Here is a 12651-nt window from a genome sequence, read left to right as displayed (position 1 = left end):
GACTGTAGTGTAAGCAGAAAAACAGAGCTGGGGGAAGGGGGAGGGAGTGGCAGTGGGGAAGATGAAGCTTCACCTTTGTGATATTGAATGCAGTTGATAAAATGCCTGGCAGGATGAGTGGCAGCTCTACTCCACGGCCCCTGGTTCCGACTGCAGCGGGACATCTGGAGCGCTCGTCTCGCCCAGCAGCTGGGTTTGCTTTGGGTTTTGCTGGAAGGAAAAGCTGCCCCCCCACTCCAACCCCAGCCCAGAGCCCGTTTCAGTTGAACACCATCTCATTTGTCACTTCTCCAACTCGGGCCTAATATAGAGAAATGCTCAGTGTGGCTTTCCCCCACTGCTGGAGTTGGCCAAGACAAGATCTACTGCCGATTATGGAGCTGGGTTTCTATCAGGCTTCCACTTTGAATTTGGCTTGTTGGGTGTCTTCCCAGAAGCACTTAGTGAAGTCTACAGATGATCATTGCCCTATAAAAGGTTTTTATTACGTGCCATGTCCTCCTTCCCTTTCTTGCAGTGTGTGCTGTATTTATGGAGCTTAAAGATAAATCACCCAAAAACCTTGTTCCTCCTTCGAGGGAACCACGAGTGCAGGCACCTCACAGAGTACTTCACCTTTAAGCAGGAATGTAAGTATCAGCAGTGTAAAGAGGGTTTAAGTATTTTAAAGTCTTGTGACCAGGTGTGGCTCTTAATTTTTGTGCTGCAGTGAGTGGTATCAGCCCTGGAGCTGTAAAAATCTGTCATCTTTCCCACCCCGCCTTCTCCTGTTTCAGCTCCTGCTAATTAGAAGCAAAACCCAACTAAACCCCAAATATATAAGTCCTGTAAGGTACTAATGTGACCTTTTGGTTACAAGGAGTGAGTGTGGATGGAAGAAATGTGAGCACATCTTCCCTTCCTGGCTGCTGAGGCAGTTGCACCCACCCCCTGCTCCCTGACTTTCAGGCCCAGCAGCGTATAATTACTGCCAAATGACTTTTCAGCTCCAGCTTGTGCAGCTGGGATCAGTGATTACAATTGGAAGCAAGTAAAGGGATTTGCTCCTCAAGTGTCTGTGCTGGGGAGAATCGTTACCTTGAAGTTCATTCTGGTGCAGCATTTGCATGGTTTTGAAAGGTGAAGGAGTGACCCCTCACCTCTGAGCATCAGCCTGATTTCCCCCAAGCAATAAAAAGGTGTACACCAGCAAGGTGCAGCTCTCTGGGAGGGAACAGCTGCTCAAGGACCTGACTCTGAGGAATAGTTACAGGCAACAAGGCATAAATCCAAGCTTTAAGCCCTTCAGCTCTGGATGCTGCTAGACACAGGGTAAGGCTGATAGGTACAGAGCCAATGACATCTGTTTGATCAGAAGTGAGGTGGAAAACAGCAGCCAACTCTCTGCTGGATACTGTCCTTGTCAGATGGTGGTGGATGAGCTCCTGTGGAGCTGGGCTCCATCTGAGCCACAGGGGCTGGGGTTTTTATTCCTCCTGCTTTGGAAACCAGAATATACTGCTTTTCCTCTTCCCACATCAGAGCACGCAGATGAACAAAAACCCTGTTAGTATCACTGAAATGAAGCTGGAGGAAAGGTTAGCTCTCCACTCAGTCTTTGCTTTAGACAGAGATATGTTCCACAGAAGGAACAGACCTTGCTTGAGGATCTGGCTACGTCAGCATATTGCAGAGGGGCTGCAGCTGGAGAAGACACACACATCGTGGTCAAACCCTGACTCAGAGCTCTCGTGTCCAGCCAAAAAGGCAATTCCTGTCCTCGAGGATTGTGTAATACTGTGGTGCCAAATTAAACAGCTGCTGCATTTCCCAGTGTATCATCTGCCTGGCAGCTGAGGGGCTGGTTTAAGACTCTCTGAGTCAAGAGGTGCAGGATGAAGGGAAGTGATGAGATGGCTTTAGTGGCAGCCCGAGTTTTCTGTGACAGTGACAAGCCTCTTTGCTGTGTTAATCTTAGTGCAGGTGTTCTAGCAAATAGCTTGAAGGGAGATTATTATTCTTGACCATGTCCAGGTTACTGCAAAGCCTTTTTATCTCCATGTCCAACAAGCATTTTCCAAGCCAGAATTTTCACTAATACACAAGTGCAAAGTTCAACTTGATGTGCCACAGTTTCCACATCACCTTCAGGGTCAGGTCCAGCTGATCAGAGCTTTGCTTAATGCTTCTCATATCACAGATGTGTGAATGACTTCCCCCTTTAAAGGAAAGCCACCTGTGCTTTCAGCCTGAGCAGTCTTTTGTTGTGTAAATGAGTACATGACTTCCATTCTCCCTTCTCTGCCTCCCCTCTCCTTGTTCCAGGTCGAATCAAGTATTCGGAGCGAGTGTATGACGCGTGTATGGACACATTTGACTGTCTTCCTCTTGCTGCCCTCTTAAACCAGCAATTTCTGTGTGTTCATGGAGGACTGTCTCCAGAAATCACGTGTCTAGATGACATTAGGAAAGTAAGTAACCTCCGTGGTCCTTTCACGTAGCTTACCGTGAATCAAGCTTAATGGTTGGCTGGATTCCTGCCTGGGCTTCCAGCTCGAGGCTCCTGAGCTCTGTGTGTCCACACCACAGGTGTGTGCAGCCCCAGCATCCTCACTTGTGCATGCCTTTTTCAGTTAGACAGGTTTAAGGAGCCTCCAGCCTTTGGTCCCATGTGTGACCTGCTCTGGTCTGACCCATCAGAGGATTATGGCAATGAGAAGACGCTGGAGCATTTTGCCCACAACACCGTTCGAGGCTGCTCCTATTTCTACAGGTGAGAGGTGTTTTAAGGTAAGGGGCTCTGATGGACCTCGAGCTTTTTGTCTCCCCTTACACCGAGGTGTTTAGGGAGAGAAATTGCTGTTCAGATCACTGTGGGGGCCTTTGCAGCATACTCGGCTCTGAAATAGTCTTCCCTTGGCTCTGATGCACAAGATGCTGTTTGTTGTTTCTCCTCCTGTAACGTTGAGCTCCCTTTGGATACGTTGCTCTATGAAGTTGTGGCATCAGGCAGCAGAGATGCTGCTTTTAGCTGGCAGGATGCCTTTTGATTTGCTTTCAGGCATCGAGCAGTACCAGGAGCTCTAGGAAATCATCTTTTCCTGTCTAAAAGAGCCTCGTTTGTGCTGACAGGGAGCGTTTGGCACCAGGGCTCTGCTTAACAGAATGCTTTGCAATTCATTTTGGAGTGATGTCATCCCCACTGGCCTCGTTTGGGGATGCTGGACACGACCTGAAGGGATGCTGCAAGTGGCTGGTTCCTGCAGCCAAGGCCACGGGTGCTGCCTGTTCCCCCTTGCTCTGAGCTAACGTGGGTTTGCTTTTTGTTCCCCAGTTACCCTGCAGTTTGTGAGTTCTTGCAGAACAATAGTTTGTTATCCGTAATCCGAGCTCACGAGGCCCAGGATGCTGGGTAAGTGTTGTTGCCTGCTCTGCCTTCATGCTCTCCTTAGCAAGCCCAGGCTGTTTAACACTTGACCTGTTTTTCAGGTACCGAATGTACAGGAAGAGCCAGACAACAGGCTTTCCGTCATTAATCACAATCTTCTCTGCACCAAATTACCTAGATGTCTATAACAACAAGGGTAAGGCTGGCAAGGCCAGGGCTCTGCTGCTCTTTGGATGTCAGCACTCTCCTCACAGCCTCAGGAAACCCCTCTCCACCTCCCCTTGCCCACTCTGCCCTCTCCTCGTCACATTCTCACGCGTGAAATGGGAAAGAGCTTTAGACGTTGAAGTGACAGCAGCTGGGGAGTGGGAAGTGGCTGGGTTCTCTGACTTAAGGTATTACTGTGGCAATTAGCTGTCAAGTTATAAAGCCTAGAATAATGCTTTCATTTCCAGCCATGTGACAGCTGAGCACTGTTGATGAACGCTGCCATAAAAGAGAAGCTGCCAGTGTGGGCAAGGTTTTTAACTTCCTTAAAAGCACAGGAGCGTGATGGGGAACTTTCCTCAACTGTAGGGGTTTTTTACCCCTCGGCTCTGTGTTCATCACTTCTGAAGTGCATCAGTTTAAACAGCTTTGTTGAACTTCTCCTGACAGCAAAGGTCAATCCTAGTGAAATGTAGTGGGTAAACAGGCTGGGGGTGACCTGCTCGAGAGCAGCTCCAGGAGAGGGACCTGGAAGTGCTGGTGGGCAGCAAATAGACACAAGCAGCAACTATTCAGTCACAGCAAAATGAAGCTATTTTCACTGCCACAAACACTCCTTGCCAGCTCCTCTGCAGGGTGGTTTCCTGCTCCTTACAGAGACCACTTCCCAGGTGGTTATTTTTCCTCCCAATTCAAATTCTTCTGCCCCTCTCATTGATAACAAAGTTTGTTAGCACAGGTACAGGTCCCAGAAGCTGCCAGAACCCACAGACATGTGTTCTCTTGCCCTTTTCTCACCCAGCTGCTGTACTGAAGTACGAAAACAACGTCATGAACATCAGGCAGTTCAACTGTTCCCCTCACCCATACTGGCTTCCAAACTTCATGGATGTCTTCACATGGTCTTTGCCTTTCGTGGGGGAAAAGGGTAAGAGAGATCTGAGTTTCTTTTACCACTTGCCCAGTGACTGCTCATAACACCCTGAGTGGTGGAAACCTGTCCCGTGGGGTAGCAAATGTGTTGTTAGTAATATCAGGTAGCACTGGAAAGTAGCTCAGGTTGAAGGAGATCTGCATAGTGCTGGGTAAAGCTCCCTGTGAAAGTCATTCTGGTTTAGAAAGCTTTGACCAAAAGAAGTGGTGTAGCCCCACCTCAGGGTTTGGAGACGTTCCTCCTGCTCCTGGTTTGCAACAGGAAAATGAAATCCTCCCCTTGGCTTGTGGCCCACCAGAAAGGAAGTGTTCACTTCAGCTTAAAGGCTTATTTCATTCTGGAGGAGGTGAGGCAGCTTAAAATACAACCAAGGCTTTGCCTCAGATTTTCAGCAAAAGCATTCTCACGTCTCCTAGGGAGTTTAAATTCCACCCCAGGGTTGTGTGTTGGGAGAATGGCTCCAAGGCCTTTCTTTATTTGACTTTGAGGAACCAAAGGTTGAATTTCCCCCCACCTTCCCCACTGAGATTTGACATCCTTGGAGCCAGCTGGTGCAGGTCAGGGTGGGGAGGTGGGACTTTCAGCAAGCCCAGACTGTTCTGCATGAATCTTGGCACCCTGCTCCCCATGGCTGGTTCATCTGTGATGTGCTTGGACTGCATCCACCTCCTTGGCAGAAGGTGTAAAGTATGTTGTCTGCTGCGAGGTCCCAGCAGCACACTGCTCCAAGGGCCTTTGGGCTTCCACTTCCAGAGTAGAAATGACCTTGAATTGGTTTCCTTGGTCCTGCTCATCCTACCAAACCCCTCTGCCTGCCAAACATGCACACCAGGCCTCTCTAATCCTCCTTGTCTGTGCTTCTTCCAGTCACAGAAATGCTCGTTAACATCCTCAACATATGCTCCGATGATGAGCTGATTTCAGATGGTGATGAGACACTGGAAGGTAAAAACAAATCCCCACTGTTAGGACCGAGCTGGTACCAGCAGGGAGGGGGGAAGGTGTATGGTGCTAGCTCGAGGGTGATTAGCATTTGATTTATAGCTGGATGCCCAGCCAGGGTCTCCAGTTCCTTTTTGGCCAAACCTTGTGCAGTTCTGGGTAGGAAAACGTTTGAGTTTTTTTTATTCATTGCTGTTCAGTCACAGGGAAATGAAATTACATTCACTGCCACAGATGCTTCTTGCCAGCTCCTCTGGTTTCCTGCTCCTCACAGAGACTGCTTCCCAAGTGGTTATTTATTCCCCCCCTCATTCCAAATTATCTGCACCAAAATATCTCCCCGAGCTCCTCTGCAAAGTGGCTTCTCCTGTCACCCAAACCCAACAGGAGAATGCAGCTCTGAGCCCTGCTTTTAAAGACAAGACCCCAAGTTGCTGCAGTTTCTGTATTAGGGAGAGGAATTGCTTGAGAGGAGATGGTGAGCTAGAGGAAGCTGAGCTCACAGGGCTGTGAGCATGCAGAGGGGCACGGTGGGGGGCTGCCTGGTGCAGGCTGTGGAGGACAGTTGGCCCTGCAGAGGAGCAGAGACCAGCACTGTGGTGCAGCGAGGTGCCTCTGCTTCCCTCAGCACCTGCAGACTTGAACCCGCTTCTCCCATTGCCTTTTGGTTGGTTTTTTTGGTTGTTTTTTTTGTTGTTGTTGTTGCTGTTGTTTTGTTTTGTTTTGTTTTATCTTTCTCCCCCCCATGAAAATTAAATTTGTTTCTTCTATCTCTGTCTTCATCTACTTGTTTCTTGGTGTCTCCTCTCCCTGAAGATCACTACATTTCAAGCTATCAGAAAGGTACCCAGCTAGAATTTGCTACCAGCTTAATTTTCACTGCCTGTGCCACCAGATTTCCTTGGAGTGGATCTGACTAGCTGACTAGTTGGGCAGCCTCTTCATCCCCTTTCAGTTTTAACATCAAGCTCCGTGTGGTTGGTGGTTCTTTTTTTTTTGTAACCCCCCTGCGTTCCTCCAGGACCTGCAGCGACTGGGTCACGTCTCTCTCTGACTTCTGAATGCAGCCACTTAGTGCATGGCTGGGCCATCAGTGCATGTGAGACCTCCCCCTCGGTTTGGCTTGTCCTGTCCTCCTGTGTAGCTGGGGCCACGTGAGGAATCTCAGCTGAGAGGAGATGGATTTGTTACCTCTGCGGTCGTTTTGTACCTTGTTGGGTTTATTTGCTTTGTTTTCAGTTACCCTCCACGCTTTTTCTCTCACCTTGGGGCCTGTAGAGATGAAGGGGAGTCGACACACCTCACTTTTGTGTGTCTGTGTGGGGTGGAAGCAGAGTTGCAAGGCTCTGGCCAGCCCTTCCCTGTGTGTGCCTTGGATGCCAAAGCTGCCGCTTGCCTGCCAGTCCCGCCCCGCGGCGAGCGCAGCGCCGGCGCTCCTCAGCCTCCAGCGGCACCCACACTCCCCGGTGCTCTGCCTTTGCAAAAACTCCTGTCTTACATGGCTGAGTCATTTGTGTCACATCCTGTGTAGTGTGATGGAACCTGGTGAGCTTCCAACGAGACCTTCCCCCGATCTGTTTCCTTTGGTGGTTCTAACTCTCTTCAGACCTCTTTAAGTCCGTGTTGCCGTGTCGTTGGTGTTGCCCTTCCCACCACCATCCTCTCAGCACTGTTCTCTCCAGAGTCTGTAGCTGTGAATCTGTAAACCATTATTTCTTTTCTTCCTGGAGGCAGGCAGATGCTTCATGTTGACATTTAACCTGTGCCTGGAAAGCGGGAAAAGCTTAAAACATGCTGGTGTTTGGTGGTTTGTTTTTTGTCTTGTGTCCCTAAGGTGGAACAACGGTCCGTAAAGAGATCATCAGGAATAAGATCCGAGCCATTGGGAAGATGGCACGTGTCTTCTCAGTCCTTCGGTGAGGAAGCACCTGGGGCTTTGGGGACGTTGGGTGAGCAGGAAAGAGTCTTAGAGGAGACCCTGAAGCTTCAGGGTGGGTGGCCAAGGCTCGAGATGGGGGTTTCTCTATGCATGGCAGCCCTGACTCTCTCAGAAACTCCCAGTCCAGAGCAACAGCACCTTTGCCAGCAGAAATGCTGCTCATCAGGCACATTGAGCCCTGTCAGGCTGTGTTTGCTGTGCTGTGGCTCTGATGCATGGGGCAGACTCCTGTTTCCACTCTTGCCTGAACCTGAGTGACTGTGGCATTGATCTGACAGTAACTGGCTGTGTCACCTCTTTCTTTGCAGAGAGGAGAGTGAGAGTGTGCTGACCCTCAAAGGCCTGACTCCCACAGGTACCCTGCCCCTGGGAGTGCTCTCAGGGGGGAGGCAGACCCTGCAGACCGGTGAGTACCAACGACTCAACACTGAAGCCCCTCGATGGATTTAGCCCTGGCCCTCCAGCTGCCCCGCAAAACCACCGAGTCAGTTCCTGTGGGTGTGCTTCAGGGTGCCAGGGAACCTGAGAGATGGTTCAGGCCCAGGGAGAGGAAGGCTTCAGAAATAGGAAGAAGCAGGAATGTAGGTGGGGACGTGGAGAGCTATCCAAGATGTCCCCAGATAGCCTTGAGGAGGAGAATGTGAGGGGAAAGAAAAGACAGACAACCAACAGCACCCCCCTAAAGCATGTGCATCACTCCATGGTGTGTCTCTGGAGCAATTTGGGTCGTTAATTTCCCTTCTAATGCTGCATGACGAGCATCCTCTGCTTCACCTGGCTGTGCTGCTGCCTGAGAGTGTAGAATGGAGTAGTAAAACCCCTGCTTGCTTGTTCTTCATTCAACAAACCCCCCTCCCATCTGGCCCCTGTGCAATTGTGACTCCCAGGCCGAGGAAGCTCAGGTTTAGCTGAAGGCAGGTCACCCTTCCAGGCTGCTTCCTATTAAGGCTTTTCTCAGCCCTCTGCATTTGATCTGGTTTGAGAGGTTTCTTTTTCTGACTGGCAAGTCCGTTGCTCCCTCCCTCAGCAGCCAACTGGTCTGTCTGGTGTGTGGAGGGCTTGCAGAGCTGGTGACCTGTGTGCTTGCAGAGACTGGCCAGTGGTCAGGGAGCGAGTTATCACAGGAACATGTGTCCCCAGAGGGAATCCTGTAATCTAGTGGTTTAATCCTTTCCTGCCACCAGCCTTTGAATGCTGGCATCTCACCAGCTTGCTTTCCCCTTCCTATCAGTGCTGGAGGATTTTCCTGCAGGCTGGAAAGAATCCTTTCTTGGGGGAGTGCCTTGCCTTGATTAAGCAGCTGAGTGAGCACCGTGTCAGTGTTGCTGTGCCCGCTGCTGGGAGGGAGCAGGACGCCCCGTTGCTCCCTCACTTGGGGCTTTCTCAGCCCTCAGAGGTGCATCAATGGGGTTTTGTTTCTTTTCTCTGTTTGCATATATAGCAACCAGGATGGTTTGTGTCACCCCAGTTCTGCTGCAGGCATGGGAACAGAGCCTGAGTGGGAAGGCAGCTCGCCCACAGTGCCTCAGCCTAGAGCGGGTCGTGCTGTGGCGACGCTGTCCTGCCCCTGCTCCTGCCCCTCCTGGGGGGTTCCTCCCAGGAAAACAGCCAAGATTTGTGCATCTCCCCCCACTCCTCAGATAGCACAACCAAGCTGGACCTTTGCTGCTGCCTTCCCCACCCCTGCTGCCACCTCCTCCCAGGCTGCAGGCTTCCCACCCCCTCCGCTCCCTTCTCACGCTGCTTTCCCTGCTTCCTCCTCTCACCCCTTCTCCTTCCCCCCGTCTGCTCGCAGGAAGCCTCCCTGTGAAGGTGCAGATGCTCCTTCAGCTGTGCTCAGGGAGGGGAGGGGGCTAGTCCCCCTTTTTGAGGGGGTCTCTGTACCTCAAAAGAGGAGAGAGAGGGCCATGGAGTGGGGTGATGGAGCCGCATCCCTCCCAGAGCCTCCTGCCAACCTCTCAGCTTGATTGAAGTCCCCAAATGTGGAGCAAAGACGTTCAGCCACGACTCCCTTCTTCCTCCATGGCCTCTCAGGGACCACGTGCTCTTTCTGTTGTGTCCAAAGCACAAAAAGATGGGGCTTTTTTGAGGCTAAAAGTAGGAAATCTGTTCCAGGGAAGGGCCTCCTCCCAGATGCTGAGGCAAGGACTACAGAAACTTGGACAGCTGCTGCAGCGGATTTAGGAAGGGGGATGTTGCTCAGCTTGATGGGGCCTTGTTGCTTGGTAACACTTGTAGGAGGTGGAGCTGAAGCCAGACTGGATTGGAGGCATGGGCCTGTTTTATGCTTGCTGCAGTTCAGGGGCTGGGGAGCAGAGCCTTGTACCTGCTGCTGCCACTGCTCAGGATCACTGTCCCCTTACCTGGTTCTGCTGGGGGGGTGAATTCCACACAACTCACCTTCTGAAAATGGCCAAGGGGGGGCTGTAAATGCAGGTGGAGACCCAGAGCTCAGCCCAGAGCTGTCACCCTCCCAGCCGTGGGACGTCAGCCCTCGCCACAAAGCCACCTCTGTGCTTCTCTCTTCCTTTCCCTCGGATGTCTCTGTGTGACATGAGCCAAGGAGACTCCCCAGGGTCTGTGCTCAGGGAGTCCCCTTTCACCCTTCCTCTCCACCTCCTCTCACCTCTTTGTTTGGTTTCAATTTCCCCTCCCTCTTGGTTTGATGTCCCTCTCTGCCCCGGGGCTGGGGGGCTGTGGGCTCTGCCATGATGTTCAGTCACACACTCTCACTCTTATGTTGTTTTTTCTTTGTTTTTTTTTCTCCCCTGTCTTCCATTTTTGCATGCCCACTGTTCTTCTGTATTGCAGCCACAGTAGAAGCTGTAGAGGCACGGGAAGGTATGGCTAGAACCCGCCGAGAGACTCCAGTCCTCTCTCTCTGTGTGTGTGTGTGTGTGTGTGTGTGTGTGTGTGCTAATTTCCCAGAGCTTGATCAGCTGGGGTGGTTTGGTTTTTTCTGCCTCTTGCATCACCAGAAGTGGGGGGAGGCTGGGTCCCTCCTGGGAATCAAAAGAGGAAACCCACAGCAGGGCTGTTTGAAGTCTGGTTTGGTCTCCATGAGGTTGTTGCTCGGTGCAATCGCTGCATTCCCAGGCGGGGTTTTGTGCTCTGGTGTCACAAAACTGGTGTGTTGGGGTCTCACAATGTGATCTGGGGAGTGTTTTGTGGCAGAGCTCATCCCTGGAGTATCTCTGTCTGGTGAAATCTGGGTCAAAGTCAGCCAGGGAAGAGGGGATTGCGTGGCTTTCATGTGATCCTCAGCTTCCCTGTGGCGAGGAGCAGTTTCTACCTCGTGTAGAAGCGACAGCTTCAGCAGGTTCTGCACCCAGGGAGATGTTCCCCTCAGTAGCTCCATTCACCTGCTGGTTCTCTACCTTTGGACAGAGAATTTGTTCATTACCAAGGGAGGTTTGTTTGCAAACCACCCAAGTCATGAAAGCATTTAACCCCAACCCCCTTTGTTTTGGGGTTCACCCCCAAATGACCTGTGATACAACCAGTTGAACCCTCGTCACTATGAGGATGACATCCTGAGCCTCAGGGGGGTGAGACCCAGCGCCACAGGCCCTGACTGGGATCCCCTCCCTCCTAAGAGCCACCCTTGTGCCTCCTGGTCATGCAAGAAGCCTTGTGTTTGCCATCCCAGGACTAGCAGCTTCCCCTCTCGTGGCGTGGTGGGCTGTGCTCTGTGCCGGAGTCGTGCTGCTGTCTTTGTCCTGTCGCTTGTTGGCTTTGCCTTGTAGTCCTTGTGGGGTTTTTTTGCAGCTTTTCCTCAGAGTTTTCCATTCTTTGTGGGGGGGAGGGGGGGGGGGGACGTGGAGCACTTGTCTGGTCCTCAAATTCCCACCTCCGACCTCAGAACCGAAGCCTCGGTTGTGGCCCCAAATCAGACACGCGCTTCCCGTCCCCCCCCACCACCCCTCCTCCCCTTTTCCCTTTTAAAGCACAACCCAGCAGCTCCCTGCTGACTGTCTCCCTCCTCCCCACAGCCATCCGTGGCTTTTCCCCTCAGCACAAGATCCGCAGCTTCGAGGAGGCGCGGGGGCTGGACCGCATCAACGAGCGCATGCCGCCGCGCAAGGACTCGCTGCACTCCGACGGGCCCCTCGCCCTGCTCAACTCAGCGGACAAGAACGGCACGGGGAAGAAAGGCCAGTAAAGGCCCTTCCCCCTTCTCCCTTTCAAACAAAACAAAACACCTGCCCCTCCAGAGGATCCAAAAGTTACCAGTTTATTTATTTATTGTTAATTATTGTTAATTATTTGGGTGGGGGGTTGTGGGGGGGGGGGAGAAACCAGCTTCACCCGGAGGCGCGCGCATCATCCCGCTTGCTGTCAGACAGGTGACCCTGTTGTAAGGGGAGGGTTTGTGTTCTGGGGGATGGGGAGGGAGGGACCTGGCTTTGTTGGGTTGGTTTTTTTTTTAATTTATGTTCAATATATATATATAAATCCATCCTTTTTGTACAAAACCAACACCCACCTTGACTTAGCAATCAGAGCGCTGGCTCGTGGGCAAAGGGCGGTGCTGTGCCCCCCAGCTCTCTGCCAGAGGGGGGGCAAAAAAGCCCCTCTGGGGTTTAAAGATGAAAACAACCAACCAAGTCACCCCCCCCACCCCTTACAGAAACAGTCCCAGGCAACCTGGGTCCTTGGTTCTGGTACAATCTGAGTTGGCTCCTGCTTGTGAAAGCAGGGCCTGGTGTTGAAGGTGGGCTTGGGCTGCTTGGTGGGTTTTGTTTCCTCACAGCTCTCTCTTCCCAGGGTTTGCTGGGGTTTGGGGGTTCTTTGTCTTGCCCACCTCCACCTGCTGCTTCAACAAGTGATTGTGTGGAAGGCTCCTTGTTGGGGGCAGTTGGGATCCCCTCCCCAGCTCACATCCAGGCAGGCAGGATTTAGGGCTCTGGGGTCTTACACCCACCTTTTCCTTTGGGAATTTGGGGTTTGTTCCAGTGGAGCCTCAAGGGAAGAAGAAAGCAAGCTCAGGATGAGAAGGGGAGGGAGAAGCACTGCCCTTTGTTGCAGTTTTTGCTGCTTTCTGGCTGGTGGGGCTCGGGGTTTGTCAGGAACCCCTCTGGGAATCCCTCACAGCCAGAGCTGAGCAATTCTCCCCGGTCTCTGGTGATTTCTGGGAGATGTGCAGGGCCTGAATTCTGAGGGGAAGCCAATGCCTGGCTCTGGAGTCAGCTCCTGCTCACCCCACAGGCCTCTCCCTGCTGTGGGCAGCTCAGGCCTACCCCCAACCACTTGGTAGCCACA

General features: G+C 52.0%; 1 protein-coding gene across 4 annotated transcripts in view; it reads left to right on the top strand.

Annotated features, from left to right (window-relative positions):
* Window positions 1–11614, top strand: part of PPP3CC (protein phosphatase 3 catalytic subunit gamma) — a 31738-nt gene extending 20124 nt beyond the window's left edge. Inside the window, exons 4-15 of one of the 4 annotated variants that reach the window (XM_062015808.1) lie at window positions 518–629; window positions 2305–2450; window positions 2613–2752; window positions 3314–3391; window positions 3469–3563; window positions 4377–4502; window positions 5376–5453; window positions 6267–6293; window positions 7285–7366; window positions 7698–7795; window positions 10201–10230; window positions 11382–11614. In XM_062015808.1, coding sequence (XP_061871792.1) covers window positions 518–629; window positions 2305–2450; window positions 2613–2752; window positions 3314–3391; window positions 3469–3563; window positions 4377–4502; window positions 5376–5453; window positions 6267–6293; window positions 7285–7366; window positions 7698–7795; window positions 10201–10230; window positions 11382–11551 — 1182 coding nt within the window. In that variant the 3' untranslated portion in view covers window positions 11552–11614. The remainder of the gene's footprint in view (window positions 1–517; window positions 630–2304; window positions 2451–2612; window positions 2753–3313; window positions 3392–3468; window positions 3564–4376; window positions 4503–5375; window positions 5454–6266; window positions 6294–7284; window positions 7367–7697; window positions 7796–10200; window positions 10231–11381) is intronic. The other 3 variants (XM_062015809.1, XM_062015810.1, XM_062015811.1) reach the window with 3 other exon arrangements.
* The last annotated feature ends 1037 nt before the right edge of the window (window positions 11615–12651 follow it).

Source organism: Colius striatus, chromosome 27 (assembly GCF_028858725.1).
Source record: "Colius striatus isolate bColStr4 chromosome 27, bColStr4.1.hap1, whole genome shotgun sequence".
NCBI classification, from domain to species: domain Eukaryota; kingdom Metazoa; phylum Chordata; class Aves; order Coliiformes; family Coliidae; genus Colius; species Colius striatus.
Note: the sequence above shows the minus strand (reverse complement) of the source record. Positions and strands in the feature narration are given on the sequence as shown.